The sequence below is a fragment of the Emydura macquarii genome, unplaced genomic scaffold, assembly GCF_026122565.2.
Source record: "Emydura macquarii macquarii isolate MOO-44397 ecotype Brisbane River unplaced genomic scaffold, CSIRO-AGI_Emac_v2 contig_295, whole genome shotgun sequence".
In the NCBI taxonomy this organism is placed as follows: Eukaryota; Metazoa; Chordata; order Testudines; family Chelidae; genus Emydura; species Emydura macquarii.
Window position 1 is genome coordinate 1,396,368 of NW_027130432.1, and position 15,330 is coordinate 1,411,697.

Below are 15,330 nucleotides of genomic sequence, written 5' to 3' on the forward strand. Positions count from 1 at the left end.
ATAGAGCCTTGAGGCAGCCTCTTTCCAGGTGCTGATTTGTTAGCTGAGGTAGGGGCAGTGAGAGAAGTTGTGACCTCACTTTCACCTTCTGAAAGCTGAAAGACATTTTCTGAAAAGTAAAAAGTGACTGAAGGTACTCCCCTACTGTTTCTGCTAGTGCTAGCCATGTGCAGAGCTAGTTGGAGCTAGACCCCACTGTTTCTGCTGGAGCTGTGTCCCTGCTAGGGCACGCGCCGGAGAAGAGTCACAGGAATAAACACAATTGCGCATTCACAATTTACATAAGAGGAAGGATGGTCTATTTTAAAGGCATTGTCTAGACTGAAACTCAGAATTTTTGGATTTGATTATCAGCTCTGCCACAGAATTCCAGTGTAACCTAGGGCAAGTTACATGGCCTCTCTCTGCCTCAGTTCACATCTAGAACATGGAAATACTTCCTTTTTTCCACCCTCTCTCTCATCTTCTTAGACTCCAAGATCTTGAGGGCAGGGACTGTTTTCTAGGTGTATACACAGTCCCTAGCACAAAAGGGGCTCCAATCTCAGTTGTGCTTTCTATTATTATAAAACATTTTGTATGCATTTCTTTAAGTGCAAGACTGCATTTCTACTTATTTTAACTGAAGGGAACAACACAAAAAGTTATATTCTCTCTCCCAATCACAACAGTTGAATTCTGTTAAAGGGTTTCTTCCGTTAGTTTGTGGGATGGAAATCTCTAGGACTCTATGCAATATGCCATTTCTAACACATGACCTTCATTTGTAGAACTTCTTTTCTCAGAAGTTTCACCAGAATTCAGTGGTCTTCAACGCGCAGTCTAAGGTTAATCTGTTTCGGCAAACTTTTAAGAAGGGTGGTCTTGCAAAGGTAATCCACTGAGCAAAACTACAGGTAGCAGTGGTGCCTAGTGCTTATTTTAATGGCATACTTTTAATAAATAAAGATGTGGCATCCATTATCTAGCAATGGTTAACATATTTTCACATATCTACCATGTGTGGTGATGGAAGGGGGCAGTGTACAAATATATATCAGAATTGGGATTCTGATTCCAATTGGCTGGGTTCCAGATAGGTGAGATTAGAGAAGCTAGGGAAATGAAAAGTGAAAGAAGTTTTCTTGTGTGAGAATTGGGATGCTGCCTGTAACCAGTCGGGAAAGCACATAGTGTGAAAGTTTCAAATCTTTAAACTACTCAGTCTTCTCACCAACAAAAGTTGGTCCAAGGAGATACTACCTCATCCACCTTGTCTCTGTAATATCCTGGGACTAATATGACTACAACAATACTGCATACAGTCTTTTTATCTGGCCATAGTGGGCTTGCATCATTCATTTGAATACATCTACTGCTGCAATGTACACATACATATAATCACAAGAAGTTATGGATAAGAATTTGAACACAAGATAGAAGTTTCACATGGTCCTTAGAGTAAGCATAACTATCTCATTGCATGTGTTATAACTTTTGCTGGTAAGAAAGCATCAAGGTTCAAATTTTTATATAAGTCCTATAATGTTTTTCATACTAAATTATATTCCACTCTTCTATCTTCCATGCATGAAAGCAAAGAAGAAAAAAAACCTCTAAAGAATCACTTCTTACAACTCGCCAATAATTCAAATACTGCTTGCAAAAGAAACAGATTAGGGATACCCTCACTATGTCTGATGTTCGATGGTGCATTTATGGATTTCCATTTCTAGTAGATGTAAAATAATCCTTAACAGACATAAAAATCTTGTCAATATAACAAGGCATATTGCATTACACCAAATCAGATTACATAACAAGCCTAAATAATTTTCAACTCCAGTTTGTGTCCTAGTAAAACAAGTACCATAATATTTTCTCTTCTTGTTACTACTACTCTGGTAGTGAGTGCTCTTAAAAATATTTAAAGTTATTTGTTATGTAAATATTTGAATACTACAGTATCTGCATGCTTTCAACTGTATACAGAGACATCTACTAAACAAACATTAAAATAAAACTGCATTGTGTATATACCAATACTTTTCAGTAATCAGTGGGTTTCTTTTCATTGACGTTTAAAGCATGTTAAGAATAAATAAAAAATTGTTGATGAAAAGTTAAATATCTCATGTAAAACACAATTATATGTAACTTAAGAAGTCTCTCCAGGAGAGAAACATGAGAAGTTATGCACAGGTTTATCATCATTTGAGAAAAGGAGATTCAATCTAAGTGAGCAAAAATACCACTATTAAGTATAATGATGCCAATTCTTGCAATTGTGTCTTGAGTCTCAATATCTTGTGTTCTTCTTAAAGCCCCAATTCTTGAGATCATGGCATTTATTAAGAATCTAACAGTTAATTAAAAAAAATTTCCAGTTATCATGGTTATGAAGAGAATTTGAAAAAGAAAAAGTTAACCTGAAAGGCTCATGAAGAAAAAACTAAAATTACTTTTTTCTAAAAATCTCCACTGGACATTTGTGGTCAACAATGATGTCCCTGTTCTGTACTGCTACACTATGTTCTCTTGGATATATAAATGCAGGCGGTTATTTATCTTCAGCCAGTATTGAGAAAAAAGTTACATTAACAGTGTTATGCAGGAAGTTTTTCTTCAAACGCATTCAGAAAGCAAATAAATAAATAATCAGTGTTAGGACAAAAACATTTCTTTAAAACACAGTGTCATGAAAAAAGTTACATTAACTGTGTTGTGGACACTTTTATCCCCTCAAATACATTGAAAAAGTAAGAACAATTCTTTAACGTTTTAGGTGAAAAATCTTTATTTAACTAGTAAATTGAAAGAACTAGTAGGAATCTCATTCAGTGTAAGCCTACAAGCAAATTTCACACATTATTGATGTGGAATGGTCAGCACATATAAATTTATTGCGTGCTCCACACTGCATGTGGCTCTTTTGGTCAGCTGGCCTTCGGCATATGTGGTAGCATCTACTGCCAAGTTTGCTATGTGCTTCCAGGGTGGCTTGATGGTAGCCTAGGGATGAGAGTGCTGCTCTGATGGACATGGTGAGATGATGGCTATCAAGTATTATTCTCTTTATACATGTATCTGTGAGTTGTTCTCCTAGATTGACTAAGAAAAACACCTTCTCTGTCTTGGTTGAATGTGACGCCAAGCAGGATTGTTGCTGATCTAAACAGTGAAACTTCTGAGAGCAGCAACATCAAGCATGATGAAGAAAAGAACTATTGGCCACCTATTTATCTTGCGTCTGCAAGAGTACATTCTTGCAAAATAATCCAGGTTTATCAACGCCTCTTTTAATGTCATTGTAGTTGTGATGTTTCTCTCTGTCTCCTACAACCTTGTCATTGTGCATCATCTATAGCATTATTACCAACCTGCCCTTCTTTGGAACATAAGAAACAAGGGTAAGTGACCCAGAAAACCCAAACACTAATGACATTTTTTCTCTCCTGCAACATGGATGCATTTCACTGGGTACATCTGACTTGTTTCATCGGATTGTTCCAACAGAGATCAAATTTTAATTGAGTAGATCTTCAGCAAAGTGAATACTGGCGAAGAAGTTATTCCCAACTATGTTTCTTCCAGTTTTATAACATGGCTGAGCATGAGCTCCTCATTGTCTGAAGACAAACTTAATGAACAGTCAACAGAAACATGGTCTTCCTTCTCAGAACAACTCTCAACACGATTTGATACAAAGTCACTATAATCTAATACGCTGTCATCACACAATGACTCAATTTCAGAGTCACAAAACATTAGGTCAGAAGCAGAATATCATGCCTGTTTGTTCACCTACTTGAATTGTGCAATACAAAAAATCTCCTTAAGTCTCCTGAGTCTGTAGTGTTTGGAGCACAATACCTAGATAGAGAATCATCTCAAAAGTGTTAGGCAAAGAGTACCTGCATCAGTCCACTTTGCGTTGAGGATACCTAACAAGGCTGATTTGAAGGGACTAACCTCCCAGGAGTATCTTCTATCTCATGGTGACTTTATGCATCAACCATTGTGACTGCAACACATTATAAATCAACATATAACAACTATTACAATGCAAGATACTATCACTAGAAGCAAATGTGTACACAGAACTACAAAAATACTGGATAATAATGCAACACACTCAGGGTACATTTGTATCCAGTGTTTTTCCAAAGCTTTCATCTTCAGTGAATACACACAAAAAAAAGTTAAGTCCAGTATTTGCACGGTTTCAACTACATTACTTAAACTTTCACCTAGGAACAGTCCCGAGTCATCCTTAAGGATATGAAAAGTTGCAGAGATGTGGGCACTAGCATTTATTTACAACAATATTTGTTGCAACCCATTCCAGTGCTTCACCACCCTCCAAGTGAAAATTTTTCCTAATATCCAGCCTAGACCTCCCCCACTGCAACTTGGGACCATTGCTCCTAGTTCTGTCATCTACCACCACTGAGAAGAGCCTAGCTCCATTCTCCAATGTATTTATATAATAAACCATAATGACAAAGGCTTGGTCTACATTTACCCCGGCGATTCGGTGGCAGTCAATGGGAGTCACGCAAATTACACAGAAAACTTGCGTAACTCCCATCGACTGCTGTGCTTCTCTTCTGCACGCCATCTTCATTGCACTGCGCCGATGGGAACCACATTCCCGTCAACGCAGCGCTACATCACTTGCACGGGTGGATTAATAGCATCAACTTCTGGATCTATTGAGCAGGTCTTCACTGACCGCTCAGTCGATCCAGATAAGTCAATCTGATGGCAGCGACTTTGTCACCATCAGTGTAGACGTAGCTTGAACAGCTTCATTATATCCAGAGTAGAAGTATTCCATTAAACATTCCTATTTTGGGGGTTTAATATATTGGTAGTTTGAAAATGGATTAGGCAGAAACCTGGCACAAAGATTTTCAGTCTAGAGAGTTTGGTTGTTTCTTTCTTTCTTTCTTTTTTTTTTTTTAAATGAATGCAACATACTGTATTATAAACAGCCTAACAGATTTAAAGTGATAGAGTTGTCAAAATAGTTGAGCTGAATTCACGATTTTGGCTACATGTGCTGTGAAAGGAAGTATTAAATGTTCTAAGTACCACTTTTTTTTTTTTTTTTTTTTTTTTTTTTTAAATTATCAGAAAGGGCCACAAAGGTATGTGGGGAAGAGAGAGATGAGGCATTTAAGGGCTTTTACAAAATTAAGAGCAGATAATATACCTTTTGTTTTATTAGTAGGTCATTTAATCATTTATATCAAAGCAGCACTCAAAGACTCCCACCAGGATCATGACTCCATTGTGCTAGGTACTAGACAGACACCTAAGAAATGGAGCCATTTCCACAAACTTAAAATTTCAGATCCTGTTGGTGAAAATACTTAACTCTCCCATATATACTGAAACCCAAGACTGAACTTTACTGCTGGTGCCAACTCTTGTGATTTTTTCCATGAGTGACAGGATTTAGGCTGGGGCCGAAGACAGTCTTGTGGTGATGCAAGACACTCTAGTCCCCTAGCAAGTTTGGAGCCCCCAACTGATTGCCCGAACCATTTGCCTACTTCCTGCAGGCACAGCTCTTTGCCCCTTCCTTGTCCCCATAGCCATTCTCATAGGAGAGGATGGCGGAGGAGGGAACTAATGAGCCAAGCAACTTAGACCTCCTCCCCACTCTCCTCCTGTGAGCAATGCAGACGGGATGTCAAGTATGCTCGTTCCCATCTCCCCCTCCCCCCGCAGCACCTGGCCTGGGAGAGGGGATGAAGAACCCCCGAAGGAGCAAATATGAAGCTTGGTGATGGGCCTGAAATGATTGAGGGGGGAAACACGGAGGAGAAGGCAAAACTAATTTCTGGGCAGGGGATGGGCTGGTGTGGTAGTCAGAGCTCCTGTAGCAGGGGCCAAGAGCACATTGTCTAATGCATTCTGGAGAGTGGTCAACACTAAATTGTCTCACAGACACACAGGATGGGAGACGCAGTTAAAAAAAATCAAAAGTCAAACCAAAAAAAGTCAGTCATCTTAAAAAAATAATGATTTTGTGGGGTCTGACTCATGATTTTGATCTCAAGAGTGTCCCGGACTCATGATTTTCATCTGTTGAGCCTGGCAATACTGTAAGTCAAAAACGTGTTGCCACACATGTATATCATGTTTATTACTACACATGAATAATCACACAGAGGATTTTTTCCATTTCATTTAAAAAAAAACCAAAAACCCTAGGAATTTACATGCAAAAACTATGTTAAAAGAACATAAGTAAGGTTACAATATACACAAAAATTAGGAAATGCCAGGATTAAGATTGTCTGTGAAGTCCTTAATTTGGCCCCCTTGTGTGCATATATTGTGATACATTTTACGTGATCCCACAATGTGTGTGTGGTTTCCTAGATATTTTTAAAAGGAATTTGTTTTTTTCTGTTTGCATCATATTGACATCCACACAGGTCATCAGGTGTATTTAGATCTACCACACAGACCTTTGTCACTTGAACTAACAGAATAACTAATAGTTGTAGCAGGTTTTCATCTTCTGTATGGACCAGTAATAGAAGGGGGATGGGACACTTTGCTAGTAGTTGCACAAACATTTGCTGATAATGAGGAATAGCAAGACTCAGGATTCTTGGGTTCTATTCCAGGCTTCGGAAACAAAGGTGCTCTAGTGAGCACAGATCTTCTCCCCACTGCCTCCAAATGAGATCACTTGTGTTCTGGCTCCTTCAATCTGTCCCTGTTACTGTTCACCTCTTCCCTACCCCTGGCTCCTCATCCTAATCCCACTCTCCACTCCTCAGCATTTTCATCCCACCCTCAGTCTCCTTGCCCTGCACACTTTAATCTCACTGCTGCAGACCCCGTTACAGTCTCCTCCACTCCCAAATTGTAGTTTCCTTGTCCAGCAATTCCCAGTTCCACACTCCCAGTCTCCTTGTCCAGCCAGTCCAAGTTCTCTCCCCATACTCAACCCCTAATCATATGTTTCCATATCTCCTTTACCTCCTTCTCCACCATCACACTGGTTTAAAGTTTCCTTCATCAATCAGTCCCAGTGTCCCTCAGCTCTTCATCTGATCACAGTCTCGTCTCCTCCCAACCTACTGGCTCCCATTCTCCTTCTGTTCCGAGCGTGCCTCGTGTGGATAGACTCTCCTGGGAACTTAGCTACCACTATCTAAGTCTCTACTCAACATGTGTGAACTGCTATTTTTCAAAGGTATATAACTTGGTCAGATGTTGGTGGATTTTCACAAGGATAGCAAAAGACACATCCTTGCTACAAAGTCATCCTTATTTTTTAAATGTAAAGTCCCTGCTCCAAAGCAAAGAGGTGCTAGAGCTTTTCAAAGAAAAGGTAGACACAATTATTTATTTATTTATGTAAAAACATAGGTAAAACATTTTTGCCTTGCCTCATCCTCAGAAATAGTTAAATTATTTTGGCTGAAGTTTTCCAAAACTCTGCCTGTAGAAGATACCTGACATTGGAAATTTCAACCCAAACAGCTGAAGTTTGGCAAAGTTATGAGAAACTGAAAACAAGGTCTTATAATTAATGTATCAGACAACTTTAGTAATAGGTGGTACTTCTAGCCCCAGCTATGCTACAATAGCTAGCAGAGGAATTACACCTTCTATACAACACCAAGCACAGACTGAATCTTTAAGGACATTTCCATTGGTTACCTCCCCTCTGTATATGATTTTGAGTGCTGCCAAAAAAATGATCCTTCCACTTGACTATTCTAGACTAGCCTCTGTACTGATATGCACAACTAACAGATAGAAGCCAAAAAACAAAACCATAGTGTGTGTAGATTTAAATATAAATCTCCTAAAAAAAATCATCTTACAAGGTTAATAGTTTATAGCCCTTATCACTAATAAAATCATTGCATAGGATTTATCAAAATGGCCACTGCTGTAATATAACATTTATATTAAAAAAATATCAATGTGGATTAAGATGTTCCAATCTCATGAAAAATGTGATTACATTAAAGTTTCCTCTTTAAAAAAAAAAAAAAAAAAAAAAAATGCAAAAAAACCACCTATTTTTATCAAATATGGTGACAAGGAGGTGGTGGCAAGAGGAGCTAACATTTCAGCAATCTGCAGAAAGTAAGGGACAAACCAGAGACACCATTTCTCTTCAAATTCCCATTATAGTGGGCACTTTTAATCTAGTATTTACTGTTACAAGCAGCACCTACAGTACCACTGCAGAATAGGAAACACAGGTTTTAATAGGGTCCACTAAATTATTCAGAGTTATAAATAGTTGCATCACATTTTGCTAAAGCTCAAAAAAAAAAGTGTGTTGGTCGGGAGACATCTTTTCTAAAAGATTTACTACTTTTATTCAATTTGGCAGTCATTTTGAAAGAAACAGAGCCATTTAATTTACCTAAGTCGGTGCCTTACATAGCAAAACCTATAAAGCTTTGTAAAAACACTTTTTTACGGAACTCTTACTGGAATATTTCTTAAAAAAACAACTGGCAGTGTATTTAAACTTGCTGTCAATAATATAATAGTTGTAAATAAAATTAAAAGTAAATTACAAGTAATGAGTTATTAATATTAATGAGGCATCCATTAAACTGAATATAATATGGTAGTCTATTACATTCTTTTTATCATGTAATCTTTCTTTCCTAACTGAAAGCTCAGAAATCTACTGTTCATTATTACTGAACACACTGGACCAGTTTTAAAAAGCAACGTTAGTATCTTCATAGCAATTAAATAAAACATTGCAATATTTGTGACTCACCTGCAGTGAAGTCGCTATTCAAATCAATAAATGCGTGAGAGTGTGGTATGTACATTTTAGTCTTAGTGTCCAATGCAGGATGCCATGATAAATTCCTGAAAGAAAAAATTAAACAAAGCTTTCTTATGTATTTACGATTTAGGGCTTGTCAACCTTAAAAGATTGTGAAACACACAGTAGTTCTAGCTTTTTGTAGCAAAATTTCACTAATATTCAATTTTATTATAGGTTTAATAATATACTGAGTAATTCTAGACAATATTTACATAAATGTTGTCAATACCATGATTTACTTCCAGTACTTTTAAGCTTGTTTTTTGTATTACCTGGTCATTTCAACTAACTTGATTCAGACTAAATAAAGAATTACAAACACTTAAAGGAAATGGAGCATAGTTTCAGAAATCTTAACCATATTTTAAAAAAAATACTGGTTTTGCTTTCATAACCTGTTTTAATCAAATTCTTTTGTGAAGTCTTTAACTTGGTGGCATTTCTAAAGATCAACAAAAAATAAACAAACATGCTGTCAAAAGCAGTTTATGCCTTTTATGTTTAAGCAAATTAGTTTTGCTAAAGAACTGAGTTCACACAGGATAATTAATACAGTTTAATTAAGCAATACATCAGACAGGTACTACAGTATCTGTGCACTGAAATTTTAAAAGTATTCTGAGGCTGGTAAGAGTACTCTGCATAAGAACCCATAACAAGAAATGGAATGGAGTTCACTGAACTACCAGGAAGCCTTCAGTATAACTGAAGAATCACTGATTTCAAAATAAGCAGATTTGCAAATTACAATGTCCATTTATTTTTTAAAATAATCAGATTGAATGATGACCATCTTAAAATAACACTAATGCAACGTTTCATTAAAGAGAGACAGTCATAAATAGTTTTTACAATTATGAGTGATGGAAAGCACAGAGAATAAGGAGATCTATGTTTAGGTCAAAGATCTGTCAGACTTCCTTGGTGATGTTGGTCCAGTCGCGTCCTCTATGTTTTGGAGTTTCATTTGTAAAATAGGGATAATACTTAACTAGCTACCTGCCAGCAGTGTTGAGAGGTTTAATTAATTCAACTATCAACTGCTTTAAGAGTTTCATGTGAAATGGGGCTGTAGAAACAAAATATAATTATGCCTCCAAACGTTACCAGAATTTGGTGCTCTTACCTGAAATCTAGAAATCTGTTCAATGTGCCATTGAGAAAATACAGTGAGAGGTTTTCTATATTATCAGTTAGATAAAAAAGCCAAAGGGTAATGCAATTAAGCTGTGTTTAATTCGTAGATATAGACAGAATAGTGACATATTAAAATTGTGTAACATTTTTCATTATGACATCCTTTATAGCTGCTTATAACTTTGACATTCTTTCATTGTTTAGGCTGAAGTTTTCCATGCTTGATCTCTGCGTAAGGTTTTTAATATTAAAATTTGAGCAAAAACAGTTCAGAGAACTGTTTGAGAACAAGGCTAGTGAAAAACAGGTAGTATAAGCTGCAGAAAACCACTACTTGCACAGTAGCACTTGTTAGTAGCTTGTACCGTAATTTACTGAATGCTCCAACTGCACTGTGCATGTCTCCTTCTTTGCTCTGCCATGGCCACAGTATGGGACACAAATAAAACTGATCCTCCTTCCCTGGTCCTCAGTGAAAGGTGCACCATAAGTTGAATGTCTCCTCTACTACCTACTGGTTATAATAATTCTGTACTCTACACAATACACACCCTTTATTGAGCAAGTTCCCATATCACTGCCTACTGAGAAAAGCAAGTATTATGTCTCTCCCAACTTTATCCCCTTTTACAAGCAAAAACAAAAGTTGCACAAAGTCACTTCTTGCCAGAGCTGGGAAAAGAAAACGGTTTTCCAGTATTGGGAACTCAAGTCTTATTCACTTAGCCATACTAGACAGAATCTGCCACACCAACAGGTTTGGTTATGCAATCTGTAAAATTGTGCTATCTCTACACAGTTATACTACTGGTGAAGTTACATAACCCTTACTACTGCTGCCAAATAATGGAATTAACATTAGTATCAGATACATGAACAAGCTTAATTCTGGTTTTTTCATACATATAGATATTTACTGGTTTCAGTGAATTATACAAATGGATTTGACCTGCTATCAATGCCAATTTAACTTTATTGGAATATGGAATGTAAACAGGTGTTTCAAATAGAAACATTCTAACCTTATATTATAAAATATATATATATATTTGACAATGCTGGAGAAGGAAATTCTGTGTTTCGGTGCTGGTGGCAAAATACTTTCTCTTGTGTAGGTTTAGGAGTTTACTAGAACTGCTGGATGAAATTACACACAGAACAAATAAAGGAGACAACTGTGAGTTGGGGGGCTATAAAGCTATCGAGGCATCTGATAAAAAGTCACAAGAGAACCACCCCAATCCCTGACAGAATCTTAGCCCCAGAACTGGCTGATTGTTAACACACTACATGGACCCAAGCTCTAAATCAGTAGCTACAATGTTCCCTCCATAGCTCCAGTCCTCCCTGTTCCCACCACATCATTGCTTCCTGATTCCTCCCCCCATGCCGTTCCCACTACTGCATCCCTAAGATCTACTGCATTTCCTCACAAGATCTCAATTCTGCTCCTCATTCAATGGTGCTGGATTGAAACACTCCAGTTTCACACTCCAGAATTGTACTTCACCTGGCATGAGTTATCACATGTGAGCCATGTAATAAGTTACATGGTTGTATATGTACTATTAGATAGTCTTGCAGTATCAGCTTCCCTAAGATCTCTGGGAGAGTATTTTTCCTGCTACAGAAAAGAAAACCTTCTGCATCTACATCCAAGACTTTCCATAACAGGACTATCTTGTTTCTCTCCATGGAACCTTTTCTGAATGTACCTGAAAGGGTGCTCACCTCTCTCTGGGCAACTCAGAAAGTATGTTTTGGTTTTAATGATCCAAACCATCCTGACACTCTTCTGTTACTTCCTAGTTTTGAGTGCCTGACTTGGCAACTTCAACATTCTTTTAACAGATTTTTGTATAGTTATGTTATAGTGGATTAAAAGTTTTCAGGAATAAGCATCACCTTACTTGATTGGCTAATTTTAATCACATATTTTAAGTTTAATTATTGGAAATATTATTAAAACAAACAAAGACAATATTGTTCCCCTCCTTTATTTCCTTTCATCCCTTTCTCTCTCATCTCCCTCTCTCTCCAACATTTGCCCTTGCAATCATTTCAAAGAGATTGAGATCCTACATTTAAAAAAAAAAATTCACAGAGATGATTTAGGCCCAACATATGTGCCTGGAAGAAAAGGCTATTTGTTAAATTATTCCAGAATTCTGAAACAGTATTTAAAGTTATAGAAAAAGGAATGGGCAGGAACCATTTTAGTTACCTAAGTAATGTGCTATGAAAAAAAGTAAAGAAATATTCAGGCTGCAACATACTGCACAAGCTAAAGTTAATGGGAATACAGATCTGAGAAAGCATAAAATAATCTGTTACAACAGTCCAGTCTGAAATTCAGACTGTGAAATTACCCTAAGTATGAACCATAAAACACAACAGCATCAAAGCAAGTCAGAACAGAGTGCAGTATCAGAATATTTCTCAGACAATGGAAATATATCACCTTCATTTTATATAACAGCTTAAAGAGGAAGAACCCTAACCAAAATAACTTCTACATTTTACAAGTTACAAAGAGATTGTAATGCAGTTACTATGAGGCAGAAGGGGTCTGCTCACATTCCCTAGGTTCAGTCAGAAATAGGCAGTAATGGCTTTATTGGTTAAGGGTCATCTGTTGTGAAATTTCTCCTAGAATAGCCACGTGTATGGCTCAATGGCTGCTTTCAGGACACAATACAAGTCTCAAGTATTTGGCAGGCTTGAGGTTGCCTGTTTTGTGGCCACCTCTTTGCTATTCCTTTTTCCATCCTTACTCTTTGTATGAATTTAGCATTGATCCCTTTCATCTGCCATGTGATGACTTCCTCAGGGACAACAGGATTAATACTTGTCCCATACCTTTGGTTCAGATTAGCTGCATATTTGAATAGTTACCTCTTCAGGTTGATTTTACAGTTTTATATTGTTTTGCCCATAGCAACAAAAGGGGTACTCAGTACAGAATCCTAAACCACTGAGTGTCAGGGGAACTAATCCTAAAGCATCAATACAGAAAAATGTGAAGCCAGGGAATAAGAATTCAATGTAGCCTAAACCAGATACCAGGGATATCTGCCAATGAAACCACAGAAACCAAAACAGTACCAAGTCAGGCACTGCCTTATGGCTTGGTTCCTTCTTTTTTCCTTGGTGCAGAGGAGAGAGAAGTGTGCTGTGAATGGAGTCCCCACATTTCAATGAGCTTGCTGCATGGAACCAACATCAAAGTTGGTGCACTTAGGAAAACCAATCTCTTCTGCCTCATTCTGCTATACGTTTGGGATGTGACCACAAAGATTTAAAGCCAACCCCCAGCATCAAAACTTCAGACAGCTTTGTGAGTTTCTGAGCATAACACTACATTTGGGTAAAGAGCCCATCTGACTTTTAGTGACTACACTACAGATAACTGTTTGAATGTCATCTGGCAGCATTACTAGTACCCTCTTCTTTTCATAGCTGGGGCATCTTACTGGTATTCTCTGTCCCCAAAATCTTTATCAACCTCTAGCTAATACGCGTTGGGTAAAATTAATCATAAGGGTGTTCAAAAAGCTATACACTTTTCACTTAGTTAATAATGAAATTGACATATATTATATATTTTATAAAGAATGAAGAATTTGATGACTGAGAATCTGTTAATCAAAAATAAACTTTATTGTACTTTAAGAAAAGTATGTCTGTCTGTGTAAGGTCCTTTAACAGTTTTCTATAGCAGCCACATCCAGGGAACGATCATTGTTACTTGTATAAGATAATGTTGCATGCTGCTGCTCTGGGTCTGTAAACTGCACCATTATTTTCAAGTCACCAGTGCATCTCCAAGTGATTTTTCTCACTGCTGTTAGAATTATCTTCTCTTCTTCTACCTTCATAAACCATTGTTCGGTGCAATAAGAACAGGCAGGGCTTCATTATGACAGTCAGCAAGACAAAAAAGGAGCCCTGGCTTGGGGCAGCAAAACTAAATTTCATAGGGAGACTGTTGTCTTGTTAAGGTATGGAAAGGTACAGAGAAATTCTAAAGATTCCTAAGGCCTCCAACTCCAAAATCCAGTGCAGAAATTTCCATCTACTTAATATCTCTGTTTTGGAGGTGAGAGCACAGGGTATGATTGAGTGCTGAGGGCATACAGTGAAGGAGATAAGGATATTTACATCACAATATAATATGCATCCACAAACAGGATTTTGTGGGGGTATTTAAGAGAATTGAGGGAGTGAGAGTTGCAGGAAGTTAAACTGCTCCCAGCCCAGAAGTGAAGGCTGTCAGGGCCAGCAGGGGAAGGAAATCCCTGGGATCCTTTAAGACTTGCCTTTGTTTATACTGCATGCCCGTAATGTGTGCAGACTCCTTAAAAGCTTGGGGGAACAAGAAATGGGACTCCTTGAATAGAAGGGGGTAGCAGAAGTCCACTGGCTTATGCATATCTAAAGGGCGAGCCTATAAACCCTTTCTACTTCCCAGGATGCAATCCTGTCCCTGGCACTGCAGTAATAGCCTTCTAAGTCTCGAGTAGAAGCATGTTTCTGGATCCCAATGGTCACATATTTGGGGCTGGGAAGGAATTTTCTCCTGACTGCCTGATTGGCCTAGGAGATGTGGATTTTTTTCAATTTCCTGTCAGCAGGCCAAAGTTCCAGTGGGTCATTTAGGTAGTAAGGGTTCATGTTTTTGCAGCTCAATAGATATGAGGTGCATATGCAATGAAGTTCACTGATGAACTGGAATTGAAATAAGGATTAAGGGAGGGCATTTTCTAAAGATGGTGGTAGCAGAAGAGATAAGGGCTCCTAACGACTGGTATAGCAAGGAGCCAGACATTCCCACCCATAACATATCCTTTTACCCTTGTCTGAAGGGAAGGTGGTTGAGTACAACAGTGGTGCTGGAACCAGGTTAAAGGCCTGGAAAATGCAGGAATGGTAGCAGCCCTGACTCAGACGGTGCAGATTACAGGAGGAAGGTATGCCTGATAGTTTGCCTCATAGCAATGAGAACTGAGCTGCAAGAAGCAGCGTACACCTAATTTAGATAATGCAATGACTATATTTAAAGTAAATACAGAACATGGGCAGTTTTAGCTTTTAAAGCTCTTCCTCTAGTGCTTTCTTTATTGCTACTTTCCACACGTATTGCTCATTTTTTTTTTATTTTTTAAAAGAGTCTATCTTTGAATGAGAAAGACAGAACCACTGTTGCACTCAAGTGGATTTCCAAATCATCTCCCAATCTACCTATCTTCTTCAATCTATAAAGTAGACTTCATATTTGTAAAGCTACACTGGTGGTAACAGACAGTTACAATTCAGAGCAAAGGTGACCTGGTGTCTTTTGAACTCAGATTAGCATAATAAAAAGGGAAAAAACCTAA

The 15,330-nt window shown here is 37.8% G+C and overlaps 1 protein-coding gene across 2 annotated transcripts in view; it reads right to left on the reverse strand.

Moving 5' to 3' along the window:
- ITFG1 (integrin alpha FG-GAP repeat containing 1) overlaps nt 1-15,330 on the reverse strand; it is a 196,656-nt gene that overhangs the window by 167,266 nt on the left and 14,060 nt on the right. For both annotated transcript variants that reach the window (XM_067550493.1, XM_067550483.1), the window contains exon 6: nt 8,762-8,856. In XM_067550493.1, the coding sequence (XP_067406594.1) occupies nt 8,762-8,856 (95 nt within the window). The remainder of the gene's footprint in view (nt 1-8,761; nt 8,857-15,330) is intronic.